Source organism: Myotis nattereri, assembly GCF_964212035.1.
Source record: "Myotis nattereri genome assembly, chromosome: 2".
NCBI classification, from domain to species: domain Eukaryota; kingdom Metazoa; phylum Chordata; class Mammalia; order Chiroptera; family Vespertilionidae; genus Myotis; species Myotis nattereri.
In genome coordinates, this window is record NC_138076.1 from 174,863,715 (window position 1) to 174,877,493 (window position 13,779).

The 13,779-nt window shown below is 37.1% G+C and overlaps 1 protein-coding gene across 3 annotated transcripts in view; it reads left to right on the forward strand.

Moving 5' to 3' along the window:
• The window catches only part of KIF21A (kinesin family member 21A), a 145,809-nt gene that overhangs the window by 113,325 nt on the left and 18,705 nt on the right, over window positions 1-13,779 (forward strand). For all 3 annotated transcript variants that reach the window (XM_081083671.1, XM_081083669.1, XM_081083670.1), the window contains 6 exons: window positions 249-269; window positions 5,693-5,753; window positions 6,388-6,442; window positions 8,854-9,068; window positions 11,791-11,898; window positions 13,631-13,759. In XM_081083671.1, the coding sequence (XP_080939797.1) occupies window positions 249-269; window positions 5,693-5,753; window positions 6,388-6,442; window positions 8,854-9,068; window positions 11,791-11,898; window positions 13,631-13,759 (589 nt within the window). The remainder of the gene's footprint in view (window positions 1-248; window positions 270-5,692; window positions 5,754-6,387; window positions 6,443-8,853; window positions 9,069-11,790; window positions 11,899-13,630; window positions 13,760-13,779) is intronic.

Consider the following 13,779-nt stretch of genomic DNA (forward strand, 5'->3'; position numbering starts at 1 on the left):
TTTCATGGATAAACAAGATCAACCAAGTTTCTGAATTGGTTATTTAAATTATTTATAATATTAGCCAACTGTCATTTCTTGACTGCATATCTAACTGCCTTTAAAAAAATTAATGTTTTTGTTATGGCATCTATTCTACATATCTTATAAATGGTACCATAATCTTGTTTTATGTGGGAGTTTTTAACATTGGATCTGTTTTGATTGGAGTATTGCTTTTTGTTTCCTTTTTGCTATTATTTACACAGATCTAGATAGCGTACCTTTAGGTAAGTATGTTTAGCTTTCTGTGTACCCTACAAGCTGCATGAATTACTAATTGTTCATGTGCACTAATTGTGGTACATCTTATTTTTAAAATGTTTATTGGCAACCACTGTTTTTTGCATGGTCCTTTTTGAAATGTATCTACAACCACAAACATACTAAGTCTTTTGTCTTTCTCATACACGCTTGATTTTAAAATTCTTAAAATGTTTAAAGAAATATGCTTTAGTGAACTTTTTTCTTTTATTACCTGAACTGCAACTTTGGCTCCCGTTTTGTAAGCCCTTTTTTTCTCTTTCTTGTAAAAGGCAAAAAAAAACCAAAAACGGAGTACATATTTCTTTTTAATTTTTAAATATATTTATTAACTTACATCTGTTGTTTTAACATCATAAATAACTTTCTTTGGTATATATCTTTGGTGTATATCTTTAGTATATGTTTGCTAGATTCTCAGCTATTCTTAATGTTTTGTAAAATTAAGCACATATATTTTAATATTGTAAATTGAATAAAACTATCCAAGGATCTTATATGAACAAACTGAGACAATATTTAAGATCATAACATTTTTAAGTTAGAAGAGGCTTTAGTGATTATTGCGTACAGAGATTTTCAACCTTTTTCTGTTGCCACTACAGCATTCACATGAACTACCCCCACCTGTCAGTATTATTTCTACTCCTCTTGGTGATCATACACATGAAGAACCAGGAGTATCAGGGCAATTTTATTACTTGCAATTTTTCTAAATCTTATTATGGAGCCATTTTTATTTAATCAAAATTATTTCACAACCTGGTCTGAACTTTCTTTTTTCTAATCATACAGTTGTCCAAGTTTTTAAAATGTTTTTACTTTAAGGAGAGGAATGTAACCAAAAGATTAAATGTAATTACCTCTGTGTGCCACTAGAATAAACATACTCTATGAATATGAATTTATTTCATTTTTATTTATTTTAAAATATATTTTTATTTATGTCAGAGAGGAAGGGGGAGAGAGAGAGAGAGAGACATCAATGATGAGAGAGAATCATTGAGCAGCTGCCTTGAGCCCGAAACCCAGGCATGTGCCCTGACTAGGAATCGAACCGTGACCTCCTGGTTCATAGGTGGACACTCAGCTACTGAGCCATGCCAACCGGGCCTAAATTTATTTAAAATAATGTCACACAAATAAAATACATATGAACTATATGGTTTTTGTAATGTTTATACTTCGTGTTAATCTCATAGTAGTATTTCTTTGATATCAGCTGCTAGTACTTTTACATTTCTCATGCTATAACAAATAAAGGTTAAGGAAAAAAAAAAAAAAGCAGGATTGGTTATGTCCTAACCAAGTTTCTGGATTATAACCAGAAAATTTGCAATTCCATGTGTTAGGGCATTTCTTTTCCTCCTTCTATCCTTCTCTCTCTTTTCCTTCTTTTTGTTCTTTTTCTTAGGGGCTCAACTTATAGCAATAAGTAAATTCTCATTAAGTCCATTGATCTCTTTTACTTTGGAAGAAAAGTGCAATGCCCTCTTTGATATCCTTTTGTGCAGAAAATGTTAAGCTGCTAATTTCATGAGCAGTGTTACTTTTTCACAACTTTCAAACTACTTTCAATTATCTGTAGCTGGAAGCAGAGTCAGAAGCAGAGAGTTGGAACCCATTTGACTGATGTAACTTATGTCTTATTGCAGAAATTTGCTCCAGGTATTGGGGCCATAAATGTAGCCCAGAGGTGCTTGGAGGAAAAGTATGGAAGAAGAAAAAAATGAGAGTGAAATCCACATAAGCTGGGCAGTGATATATACATCGCTAAAAACACAACCACACAAAACCACATTAGCACCAATGTTATTTCAAGCATTGGGTGTAGTGCTGGGATTCAAAGATGTATAGGACACAAAATTTTGCCCTTGTGATCTTGATGATGAGGTTGAAAGACCGTGAACAAATTGTGATACCTTATAGTGAGGGCAGTAGTTGACATATATGCAGTATGGGGATTATGAGAGCACAGAATGGGGCCTCCCAACAGGAACGGAGGAGTCCATGAAGGCTTTCCAGAGGAGGTGACATTTGAGCTGAGACATAAAGAAGGAAAAAGAGTTAGCCAGGTGGAAGAAAAAGCATTAGCCAGGCCAAGGACAAGGTGGAAGGGGAGCCTGGGCAGAGTGAATCCAGGCAATGACTAAGCGAAAGCATAAGCATTAGCCCCAAGATGGTGTGCACAAGGTGTTCAAGCAGATCGGTGCCCTAGAGCAACACGTACAGTGGGGAACAAGGCTGGGGGGTGAGCCAGGGCCAGCACCTCATGCTAATAGGCTTGTAGTTTTTGAAGAACACCTTTGTTTTCCCTTCCCTTTCCCCGACCTACGGTAGCATCCCAACTTTGCGTATTTGCCAGAAGACTCATGGGGCTCTCAGTATTGTATCCACAGCAAAGATTCATGAGACTAGGAAGGGTACACGGCTGTGTCCTATGGGAGAAGACACAGAGGAGTCCATGCCCAGGCTTCCTTATGTTTCACCCTCCCACGAGAGATTGCACAGAATGTCCTTTTCTCCCTGGAATGAAAGCGCAGCGCCGTTTTGTGATGTTTCTACGCAGGGAAATCCATTAGAGAGTCAGCGCCCTTGGTTTTTCCTGGGGACTTCTCACACAGATACCCTCTGTCTAGTTACAGTGATGGCGAACCTATGACACGCGTGTCAGAGGTGACACGCGAAGTCATTTTTTTGGTTGATTTTTCTTTGTTAAATGGCATTTAAAGATATAAAATAAATATCAAAACTATAAGTCTTTGTTTTACTATGGTTGCAAATATCAAAAAATTTCTATGACACGGCACCAGAGTTAAGTTAGGGTTTTTCAAAATGCTGACACGCCGAGCTCAAAAGGTTCTCCATCACTGGCTCTAATATATACCTGGATCCCAGACTCTCAGAGGAAAGCAGGAGTTTCGCTGAAGCCAGATTGTTTGTACAAATTCTAGGTACAATGAGCCACTCTCATTAGTTCATTGGTGACTGGGGCCCCTCTGCCAGCCAAGTTTCCAGATGCCAGACGAAGTTCGACCTTGCAAACAGGCCTGTCTAAGGATAGCAGTCTCTGGGCTGTCAGGCGAACTCTTTTCTGTACACTACTTTGAAAAAAAAGTTTTTATTGATCTTAGAGAGAGGAAGAGAGAGGGAGAGAGAGATTGAACATTGATCAGAGAGAAACATTGATTGGCTGCTTCCTGCATGTCCCCCACTGGGGGATTAAGCCCGCAACCCAGGCATGTTCCCTGACCAGAAATTGAACTGGTGACCTCCTGGTATATGGGACAATGCTCAACCACTAAGCAACACCAGCTGGGCTGTTTTATTATTTTATTATTTTAAAAATATATGTTTTTATTGATTTCATAGAGGAAGGGAGATGGAGAGATAGAAACATCAATGATGAGAAAGAATCATCTATTGGCTGCCTCCTACACACCCCACACTGGGGATGGAGCCTGCAACCCTGGCATGTGCCTTGACCAGGAATTGAACTATGACCCCCTGGTTCAGGTCAATGCTCAACCACTGAGCCGTGTTGGCTGGGCTGGGGCTGTTTTATATAACTTTAAAAAAATAGCTTAAAAATAACTTCACTAGTTAACTTCCAGTGAAGTGAGATTGTGCAACTTTGCACTTACATGAATGAACTTTAAGGCATTCAGGAGTAATAAATCTCTGCCCTTAGCTTTAATTCCACAGTGATGAGAAAAGAAGCTGACATTGGCTGGATTTATGTTCTCAGAGTTGAGAGTGTGACAGTGAGGTGATGGTGTGTCCTGCAGCTCATATGACTGTAATGCTCTTACTGAGCTCAGTCCAGAAGAGGGGTCTGATTTGGTGACTGAATGGGTAGCACCTCTAACCTTTGGCTAGGTTCATTATGTCAAAATATAATTATCTCTAGATAAGGCATACATGCATAGGCAGGAACTAAGTCGTTTTTACCAAGCACTCATACGACAATTACCATACTAACTGATTTCTCCCTACAAGAATACTAGCCAATCTTAGTCTGCTTTTATACATGGGAAAATAAAGGCTAGTTTATCATTTCTTCTAACCCCATTTTCTACATTATCAATGAATTCAGTCACCTTAGTACTCAAGAATCGTGTTGTGAAGCAGGTCCTTGAGCCTCCCTCTAATGGTGAGCTTTGAGATACACATTGCCATGAAGACTACCGTTTTCTCCACTTCAGAAAGTAAACTCCCTTGTATGGTTCCCATATGGGCTTTTTAAAATTTTTTAATATTTTTATTGGTTTCAGAGAAGAAGGGAGAGGGAGAGAAAGATAGAAGCATCAATGTTGGGAATCATTGATCGGCTGCCTCCTGCACACCCACATTGGGGATCGAGCCCGCAACCTGGGCATGTGCCCTGACCGGGAATGGAACCGAGACCTCCTGGTTCATAGGCCAACGCTCTACCACTGAGCCACACTGGCTGGGCGATGAGCTCCTTTTTAGATAATACTATCAAGTATCAAGTATTACTGAATATTCTATTGTACCTGCTAAACAGTGAAGAAAGAAAGGGAACATCAGAGAAAGAGATTAGTTGACTTATGTACACAATCCACTTGTATTATATAAAATTGAAAGCTAAAAGGGGATGACTCATATATTTTATTAATATATGTTATTTATAATTCTGTCTTTAGTTTTGTGGAATGATTTTATATACAATGTGTATGTTTTTAAAACCTGAACCTATTGGGCTCACTGACATTTTAAATAGTTCACTTTTAGTGGCTGTTTTATTTACTGACTTTCTGAGCGTTTGTTTGCTCTTTCTTCTTCTTCTTTTTTTAATAGCCTGCTAGAGTTGTTCTGAAATAGCAGTGGCTTATTTGTGTTCATTTCTGAAACAATTGCATGCAAGCCTATTGTGTTTGTCTTCCATGTACACATGAATGAGCTGCATGCTGCTGTATAATCTCTAGATACCTACACACACACATACTCTCTCTGCCTGAAAACAAAAATAAAGAGCACTCATGAGCATTTTCTTTACTCTTATATTTTATTCAGTGGGGTTTCAAACATTTGGATGGCATGGGACAAATGCATACTATAAAAAAATATATAATATAGTTACACATGCTCTGATAAGTACATGATTTCAGGTCTATCCTATGAATGTTGTTCTATTGTTTATCAAACCTGTGGTTTTCCTATTTTGAACATGTTTTTCCTCATCCTAGGACATGTAGTCAAAGCATTTTCTTAGATATGTTTTTCTATATTTCTATTTTGATTCAGTTACTAAAACCAAAGTGCCCATATTGAACCCTTGGGCTGATGTTTATTGTAGTATAGGGATTACAGCCACCATTCAAATTGCGACGTGGATAATACATTTAGGACATTTTTTATTTTATAGAAAATGTAGAGGATAGTACTGATGAGGATGCACCTTTAAACAGCCCGGGATCAGAAGGAAGGTAAGAGAACCTTTGGGAACTTAATAGATTTTACTTGTTTCTATAATATTTTTAATACTTTATCTTGATGCTTCAAACAATTACCCTTATAAAACAAATAATTTTGAATTTTATGGCTAACTGAATAGCACTAGAAACAGTAATATAAAAACCTAACTCAGTTATGCTTAATTACCACACATTTTAAAATAAAAATACTGGAATATTTAAGTAAGGAAAATGAAAAAAATTTAAATTCGTTTATTTTCATTTTTCAAAAATATATTTTATTGATTTTTAGAGAGGAAGGGAGAGGGAGAGAGAGATAGAAACATCAATGATGAGAGAGAATCATTGATTGGCTGCTTTCTGCATGCCCCCCACTGGGGATTGAGCCCGTAACTCAGGTGTGTGCCCCTGGCCAGAATAGAACCTGGGACGCCCTCCCCCCCTCCCCCTCCCACCCCCCAGTCTGCAGGCTGATGCTCTATCCATCGAGCCAAACCAGCCAGGGCTATTTTGATTTTAAATATTGTCTTCCTTTGTTTTCCATAGCTAGGCATATACAATTCTTTCCATAGTTGTAAACATAGAGGACATGCAGTTTTGTATAGTAAGTTCACTTATAATCTTGTGGTTATATATTTGCATATAGCACACTGTCTTCAGACCTGATGAAGCTTTGTGGAGATGTGAAACCTAAAAACAAGGTACGGGGGATTGAAAATGCTGGGTGAATATTCTTTTTCCCTATGTCCTTTGTTATAACTATTAAACACATTGGAGGCCTCAGGCTTGACCCCGGGTAGGTTATCAAGCAGGCATGCTTCTACCAAAGCTTCCATGTATCAGAAAATTAGTCTTTTATCATATTCCCCTTGTCTATTGAAAATTTCTCTCTTGTGAAATTTGCATTTTACTGTATTCTCACACTTTTCTCACTAGATATCATTATGGAGACCAAATTTTTTTCCATCCCTCCTCCCACCAGATTTCTCCTAAAGGTTTATTACCCATTAAGGAAGTTGTGTGTTAATCTATTAAAGTTGCCTAAATTTCCTAATAATATAGGAGATAGTCACAAATTACTAGACAATAGTAATTTAAAGCAATTGGCTAATCAAGTTGTAGACCTGTAGTTGGCATCTAAAATAAATCATTTTGATTGGTGAAAGATTTTTGAAATTTTAACATTCTGGTATGTTTTTAAGTATTTCTTTCTTACTTTAACTATATCCTTAAGTGGTTTGAATAATAAGCCAACTCCTAATTGTTATCTTGTATTAAAAGCAAATATGCTACAATATATGTTTGTCAAGTTTTTCAAAAAATATAAATGATACATGCTGTTAAATGTGTAAGAAACACGTGGGACTTTTCTGATTGAGAGTTGGTAACATTAGATACTAGATGAATTAACTAAGCATCTTAAGATGTTTGAAAACAAAGAATTCTTAGTAAATATTTGTTGAATGAATGGATAAAATCAGAACCGCAAAGAATAATGCAAATGGACAGGACAGGTATAAGGCCCCAGGGGTTAGTCAGGTAAGGTCAATGAGTAATTTGGCTGGATGTGAAATAATGAGTCGGAGTCATTATGATTACCTAAAGAGGGCGTGCCCAATAAGCAAATAGCCAACACTCAACTCTTGCTCATTTTTGCCATGATGGAATATGGGCCTACGGCTACCAGATCCTTCGGTTTTTTTAAGAAAAGCCTTGAATATGGATTTCTAGGTGGAATTTCCTTATCTTAAAAACATTGGGCAAACCGATCAAAAAACAACTTCAGGCTCTAGGTGTGGTCCTTGCGCCACATGTAGTTTGTTACTTATTATTCTAAGTGACTAAGCAGAAGTTACCAACACTCAAAACATACCAGTGTAGTTTGGATCCAGCCTGAAACAGAGGCGAGAATCTCTTAAGGTAACTTTCATCTTTCAGGCCCTGTGACAGCCTGGTTATTCCTGCTCTTAGGATACCAGAAAAGAGCTGTAAAGTGGTGGCCTAAAGGTCATCTCCTAAAACATCCACTTTTGTTAGGAATTCCCAGCAAAGTGATTTCTCTCTGCCCTGGCCCCTCGGCTGTGCGGAGAATTGACAGTGTACAAAACTGGCTGCAGGACTTTCTTTTCCTAAATTCTCTGAAGTGCTATCTGCTTTTCCCTTTGAACTGCAAAAATGCCTGGAGAAATCTCCAATCATTTATTTTTCCTCACTGAAAAAAATGAATTTGACCTTGTATTTCAAATCGGTATGTACCAACGCTCTGTGAAGTTTGACTAAACAGGGTGCCTGCCCTTTAGAGGCTTACAGTCTGGTAGACACAACGATTATTTGTTAATTTCTTCATGATAACAGCGACTCTGAGCACCAACAGGATAGTCATTTGGTTTTTAAGAGTAAAGAAGGACATGCTTATGGTGAGTTTAGGCTGTAGGAAAATAATCTTCGCCTGCCTCACCAGGCTGCCAACAACTGGTGCAAGCTGATGCTGAATTATCCAGCAGGTAGATTAAAAGCATCAAGGGAGCAGGGTAATACAAGTTGAGAAACATGTGTAAAAATTGATATTAAATAAAGCATCTCAGCAAGGGAAAATTTTTGAATTTAGTTGAGCTTCCCTAACAAAATTTTATTTTGGTTTGATTTCTTTCTTTTTCTTCTTCTTTTTTAATTATATGCTGAGGGAGCTGGCCCTGAGTGCCAGGATAGCACAGTAATATTGGAGGCAGATTGCTTAGTGTTGAACCTTGGCTTTGCCACTTCCTAGCTGTGCGACTTTGGGCAAATTGCTTAGCTTCTCTGTGCTTCACTTATGAATTAGGATAATAATAGCACATGCTAAGATAGCAGAGTGTTTAGAACAATGCCTTGTCATATAATACGTACAATACAAATGTTGGTTACTACTATGTCCTGTAAAGATCTTATCTGGCTATAGCTCTGGCTTGTCACTCTCTTACTGCTACGTTTGACACACTTGCTAGGAAAAGACACACTAAATGTTTGTTTGTTTTGTTTTACCTATTTCAAACTAATATTAAATCTCTACTCTCTAATCATCTTCTGTACAAAAGCTGGCTCCTGATTGCGTTTCCTCCAATTTTCCGACTAGGCCCGAAGGAGGACCACCACTCAGATGGAATTGCTGTATGCAGATAGCAGTGAACTAGCCTCAGACACTAGTACAGGAGATGCTTCCTTGCCTGGCCCTCTTACAGCTGTTGCAGAAGGGCAAGAGAGTGGAATGAATACAGAGACAAGTGCTACTTCTGCTAGGGACAAAGAACTCCCTCCCCCATCTGGCTTCCCTTCTAAGATAGGCAGCATGTAAGTCTGGCCCCGCTACACTAACTTCCTTTCTTTTGGCTTTTCTTTTTTAATATGCATGTTGCTAATTTCTTAGTTCTATTTTTTAAAATTTATGTGAATAAGATCTCTGGTTTTCAATGTAATTTCTGTTAGGTATTATCTCACCTAATTTTGGGGGCATTCAAAATGACTTGAGATGGGAAATGTTCTTTGTTGAATTGCATCATCTTGTTTCTCAGTTTTAGGGTCTTTCTTAGAGGATTATAATTTTTATAAAGACTGAGTTGTGAACTGCAGATAAAATTTATTTAGCAACTGCTAAATTAGGTTAATGCTATACCTATGAAACCATTATATAAAACAACAACCTGAAAGTCTCTTAAATTAGCTCTAAATTATGTGTGTCCTAGTTCTAAGAGCCTGGTCAGGATACTAAACCTTGCCGACCTTTCTAAAGAAAAGTGAAATATGACATACAAACATAAAACACTTGGGGCTTTCCTAACTTTTTGCCTTAAAGCGCATTACATGTCTGACATGAGTGTTTGCACAAAATATTTGCATTGATATTATTAAAGATTTGAAGGAAGACATATTCTCTCTCCCATCTATGTTGATCTGAACAAAAAAACATTCTCAAAACAAACCTTATTTAGAGATTTAAAAAATTATTTTCTGGAGGAAAAAGAAAGATTTCCCTATACAGGCCCGTGTGTGTGTGTGTGTGTGTGTGTGTGTGTGTGTACATGGTGTGATTATGTGTGTTTTGAAAGTTATATTAAAATTAGACCAACCATTTACTGGTAAAGATTTAAATGATATTTTTCAAACGAAGCCTCACATATACTCTGGCAAATGATTTATGGGATGAATACATGCCAGCATTGAGATATACTGCCCAAAAAGCAGCACACTTCATATGACTCTGCAAATAATAAAATATAACAAACTTCTCCCCTTGAATATTTCTGTTTTCCATAACTTTATCCATTGTATGAAGATATTTTTGTTGTCTTACATTCAGTAAGCCCATCTGCAACCTTTAGTTCCAAAATTAATTTGAATGATGACAGAACTTTCTTGCATGTGCTTGAGGCCTATGTAATTAACTATCGGATTTGCTACTAGAGATTGCTAACCAGTAGATAGCTTATGGCTTCAGTGCTTTTTAATAAGATGATAGTAGCAGAAATGCTTTGGATGAAGGTAGTGAGATAGAAGTGATAAAGGTGTTAGGAACCCACATGTGTTCAGCGCAGTCTGTCAGATGAGTAGAGACTTTTGGAACTTCAAGACTAAATCTATGACCTGGAATCCAGATTCAGGTAATACCTTCTTTTTGCCTTTCTTTTTTAAATTTTAAAAATGTATCCTTTGTAACAGGTGGTAGACAATATCTTTTGGAATCTCTCTTTTTGCATGATTTATTTTCATGTTTTCATGAATGCAGATGCTTGTGTAATCCTGCACAAATTTAAGAGCTGGTCATGTGCTTGGTGCAGTAACTTTTATAAACCATTACTGCATGATTTTTATTACATAAACTAGAGGCCTGGTGCACAAAATTTGTGCACAGGTGGGGTCCTTAGGCCTGGCCGGAGATCAGAGCCTATAGGGACTGTCTTGCTCAGTCCCAATTGGAGCAGGACCTGCCAGCTGGGGCCTGTCAGCTGTGGCCTGCTGGATGGGGGGAGGGCCGGGGAGAGGGATTGCGGGAGGTTTGCCAGCTGGCGGGGAGGGGCCGGGGGAGGTTGGTTGGCCATGGGAGGTTAGAGGGAGCAGCTCCTGCATTGAGCGTCTGCCCCTTGGTGGTCAGTGCACGCCATAGTGACTGGTCGACTGGCTGTTCTGGTTGTTCCAGTTGTTTAGTTGTAATGGTCACTTAGGCATATATATATATATATATATATATATATATATATATATATATATATATGAAATAATTTACTCTAGTGGCCCTTATGATTTAAAGGATGCAGAAGCTCTAAAAATTGATTTCCTCCAATTATAAAAAAGTTTAATTATACTTAATTTTTGCTTTCAAATAGGAATCAATATCCCCTTTCTGGGGATATTGCTTTCTAATTATTTAGTGAATTTGTATTTTTTTTATTAATATAACTAGCTAAGAATAGCAGAAATTCATTTTTTTCAATTAAAATGTATTGCATCATATAAAAAAGTCATAGTCTTACATAACTACTATTCAACATTTAAAATTTATAAGGCAAAAATATGTTAATTACAAACATTTCTGAGTTACAAATTAAGTACTATAGTTAATTTAAATAATTGTGCATTTTTGTGTGACTAAATATAATTAATTAAATCTCATTGTTTCTCATATTCTGATAGTGTAATATTTTTGTTCTACAAAACTGTAATGAGAATTTTTCTTCAACCAAAGCAATTCTGATCAATTGTAAACACGTTTAAAATAAAATATTTTATTTGGAAATATAATATTGATTTTTTTATATTCAAAGATAATGGGTTTGCACATATTTGAAAGGCTTGCCAATTTAAAAATTAAATATATGCTTGTTAAACTTCCATTAACTAAAAATAACTCATAATATTTTCCTATCCTAGTTTTAGTTTTTATTTTTTGTTTCCAAGTAATCTTTTTTGAGTTCTCGTTATTAATCTATTTAAAAAATTTAGGTTAAATGTCTACCAAATAAAGTTATATGTACATATTTAAAATTAGATGACCACAGAATCTTTTTCTATTTTTTAGTACCAGATCGTCATCTCTATCAGAGAAAAAACTACCAGAGCCTTCCCCTGTAACCAGGAGAAAGGCATATGAGAAAGCAGAAAAATCAAAGGGCAAGGAACAAAAACAGTAAGTTAACTCATGCTTTTTATCTATTAGATTGTAAAAAATGTCTGCTATACTTTGATGCTAAAGGACAATAGTGAAATTACTTTCCAGATTTTAGGCTGGTTCTGTGGCTATGACAGATTTGACTAATCATGACAATCAAGTCAGCTATTGGCTTGGCTAAATGGTCTTTAAATTCCTTGTTCACACACACCTGTAAAAATATTGAGCACTTGTGCCTGATCATGTGTACTCATATATTTTCCAATTATTTGTGCATATTATTGTAAGAGTTAATATACACTTGAGGAGAGACTTATTAAATATGAGTCCTCTAGGAAATTTTGAAATTAATCTTGGTTATCATCTGATAAAATTACATTGACTTCACCTCTTTAACAGGGTTGACAAAAAACTAGTGTTGGAGGGTGTGTGAGTTGTGCCATTTTCTTGTTGTTCTTTTATGTTTAAATCAGTATTATCCCCAATTGTTTTTTGTGGGGGTTTTTTGTTTTGTTTTTTTGCTAAAATCATTTTGTTTGTTTGTTTGTGGAAAAGCAAGCAAGACTTTATTGACCACAACCAAAATATACACAGGAGAGTGAAACAAGGAAGGACATATTTGAAGAAGCCATAGGAGAGCCCAGGCTGGGCTGCTTTGGCTCACTGGGAAGTCAGAGAAAAGGGGCCTTGGAGACAGGTCCTGGTTAGCCCAGGAAGAGCTGCCACTGCCCATTGCTCCTCTGGTTGCAAGGCTCACGGGGTCCCTTAGAGGTGAGGGGATAAGTGCCTGTGGGGAAAGGAGGAGCGGAAGGGAGTAGTAGGCATGTGCTCCCTGGAGAGAGAGTGCCTGCTAACATCTTTCAAGAGCTGTTTGTGTGTTTTGTGAAGGTTAATTTACTGAACAATACATAATATAATCTGCTGACCCACTGGGTAATTGCAATGCCTCAACATGCAGAAAGGTGATGAATGGGGGAGAGCCACTGTCGCCCTTCTACCTTGTGTGTGTGGCCTAATGCGCTGCATGTGGCAGGTGGATCTATGACTCAGCCTTGAGTGAGAATATCAATGCCAATCTACATTTAAATATTGGTAAAGCTAATTTCTTTACCATAAAAATAAATATGGTAATAAGTTTTTATATATTTTCTGTACCTGAGTGGGCAGTGTTGTACCACCCCCTTCCCTGGACCAGCATGCACACACTCGGCCTTGACCCCTGGCTTAGCTGACGTGAACGTCATGGAAATTATCCTTCTAATCATCCTTGCTTCCTGTGTTTAAAGATGTAATTTGTTGCTACTGAATCAGACCTGTCAAGAATGATTGGGAGATGGGGGAATGGAGCAAATAAGTAATTTAAATATAAATGAATGAATCAATTGAGTAGGCAAATCACTCTTAAACTTTCTGGGTCTGTTTCCTTGTGTGTAAAATGAACATCTTGGTCTCGTTCTAAAACTGTATAGTTTTAAATTTGGCTTGCTTTATTTGCACCGAGCTTAGAGTTCAGCAGACAGAACTCTTTCTTTAGTGCCATCTTGTGGCCAATGTAACAAAATTCCATGGGACAATTTTAAATTGTTCAGAGTGCATTTTATCTTACAATAAAGGAAAAGAGAAAGGAAGGGAGTGAAGAAGGAAGGATTTCACTAATGAAAAGCTTTTTTAGAAAAGCATGTTTCATATAACATTCCTAACAAAGCATAACCAATTTAAGCCACCTATTTAATGTTCTTTTTTCTTGTAGCTCAGATTCTGGAACCTCAGAGGCTAGTCTTTCACCTCCTTCTTCCCCACCAAGCCGGCCCCGTAACGAACTGAATGTGTTTAATCGTCTTACTGTTTCTCAGGGAAACACATCAGTTCAGCAGGATAAGTAAGTCATTATGGAAGAGA